The 1206-nt window shown below is 36.7% G+C and overlaps 1 protein-coding gene across 1 annotated transcript in view; it reads left to right on the top strand.

Moving 5' to 3' along the window:
- The window catches only part of LOC102838658 (signal peptidase complex subunit 2-like), a 14930-nt gene extending 14378 nt beyond the window's left edge, over nucleotides 1-552 (top strand). Inside the window, exon 3 of the mRNA XM_006872579.1 lies at nucleotides 202-552. Coding sequence (XP_006872641.1) covers nucleotides 202-552 — 351 coding nt within the window. The remainder of the gene's footprint in view (nucleotides 1-201) is intronic.
- The last annotated feature ends 654 nt before the right edge of the window (nucleotides 553-1206 follow it).

Raw genomic sequence — 1206 nt, 5'->3', positions numbered from 1 at the left:
TGAGAACAGAACAAAACTATAAGAACAAACTCAGAAAATCTGGGAGATCAGTCTATGATCAAAACAAGTTCAATGTAAAAGAAGGTAAACATGTAGGAACAGAGATCCAGATAGTGAGAAGGTCAGGTTGATTACAGGATAAAATAGACTGCAGTAAATAGAGAGAAAAGTTAAATGGACTATACTTCATGTAAGGAGAAGAGCATCTTTCTTGTGGCTCACAGGAAAGATCCTACAGGAATGGATCTTGATGATACTTGGCAACTGTCCTCCAGTCTCAAAAGGTTTGATGACAAATACACTCTGAAACTGACCTTCATCAGTGGGAGAACAAAGCAGCATCGAGAAAGTGAGTTCACTAAATCCATTGCTAAGTTCTTTGACCACAGTGGGACACTGGTCATGGATGCATATGAGCCTGAAATATCCAGGCTCTATGACAGTCTCACTACAGAAAGTAAAATAAAACAGCCGATTCTTAATAGCCATTTTTCTGCTGCATCATGTGAAATTAGAAGTGGCAAGGGGAGGGGAGGGGAAGAAATAACTTAAAATGGGTCAAGTAAGAATTATTTGAAAATGCCCTTTTTTTCTGAAATTTTAGTCCATTCTGGATAAATACGATTTTCTAGCACAGACATAAGAAGATGTAGCTCTGATGTCCAGTTGTAGCCTCCTTGATTTCTTGATTGTGTTGTTTTGATTTGCTCGTCTGGAAAAGCAATTTTGCCAAAAGCTGTATAGCCTTCCTCCATCATACCTAGCAGTACATTTTCTAAGGTAGCTTTGTGTCACTCAAATGAACTTTATTAACATATGACAAGATAATGTGTTTAAAATGCCATGAACTAGCTCTATTTTTTAACTATCTTAGGAGGAAGTTTCACACTTTGGGAAAAGAGATTCATTCAGTCCCATTTGCAAACAAATACTGGAAATTAAACTACTGTTTCACAGAAAGAAAGAAAAAAAAAGAAAGGAAATGGAACACAAAAAGATCAAGATCTTAGGCATTTTCTTGTTGGTGGTAGTTCCCATTAAGTCAGTTCTGACTCAAAGCTACCCTATGCACAACAGAAGGAAACACTGTCCAATTCTATGCCATCCTCACAATTGTTTCTATGTCTTACCCAATCGTAGGCATTAATAATCTGAAATGGATGAGTATTGGTCATTTTTAATAAGACAGTTATATGGTTTACTAAG

Source organism: Chrysochloris asiatica, unplaced genomic scaffold (assembly GCF_000296735.1).
Source record: "Chrysochloris asiatica unplaced genomic scaffold, ChrAsi1.0 scaffold00204, whole genome shotgun sequence".
In the NCBI taxonomy this organism is placed as follows: domain Eukaryota; kingdom Metazoa; phylum Chordata; class Mammalia; order Afrosoricida; family Chrysochloridae; genus Chrysochloris; species Chrysochloris asiatica.
This window is presented reverse-complemented; position numbering and strand designations above follow the sequence as displayed.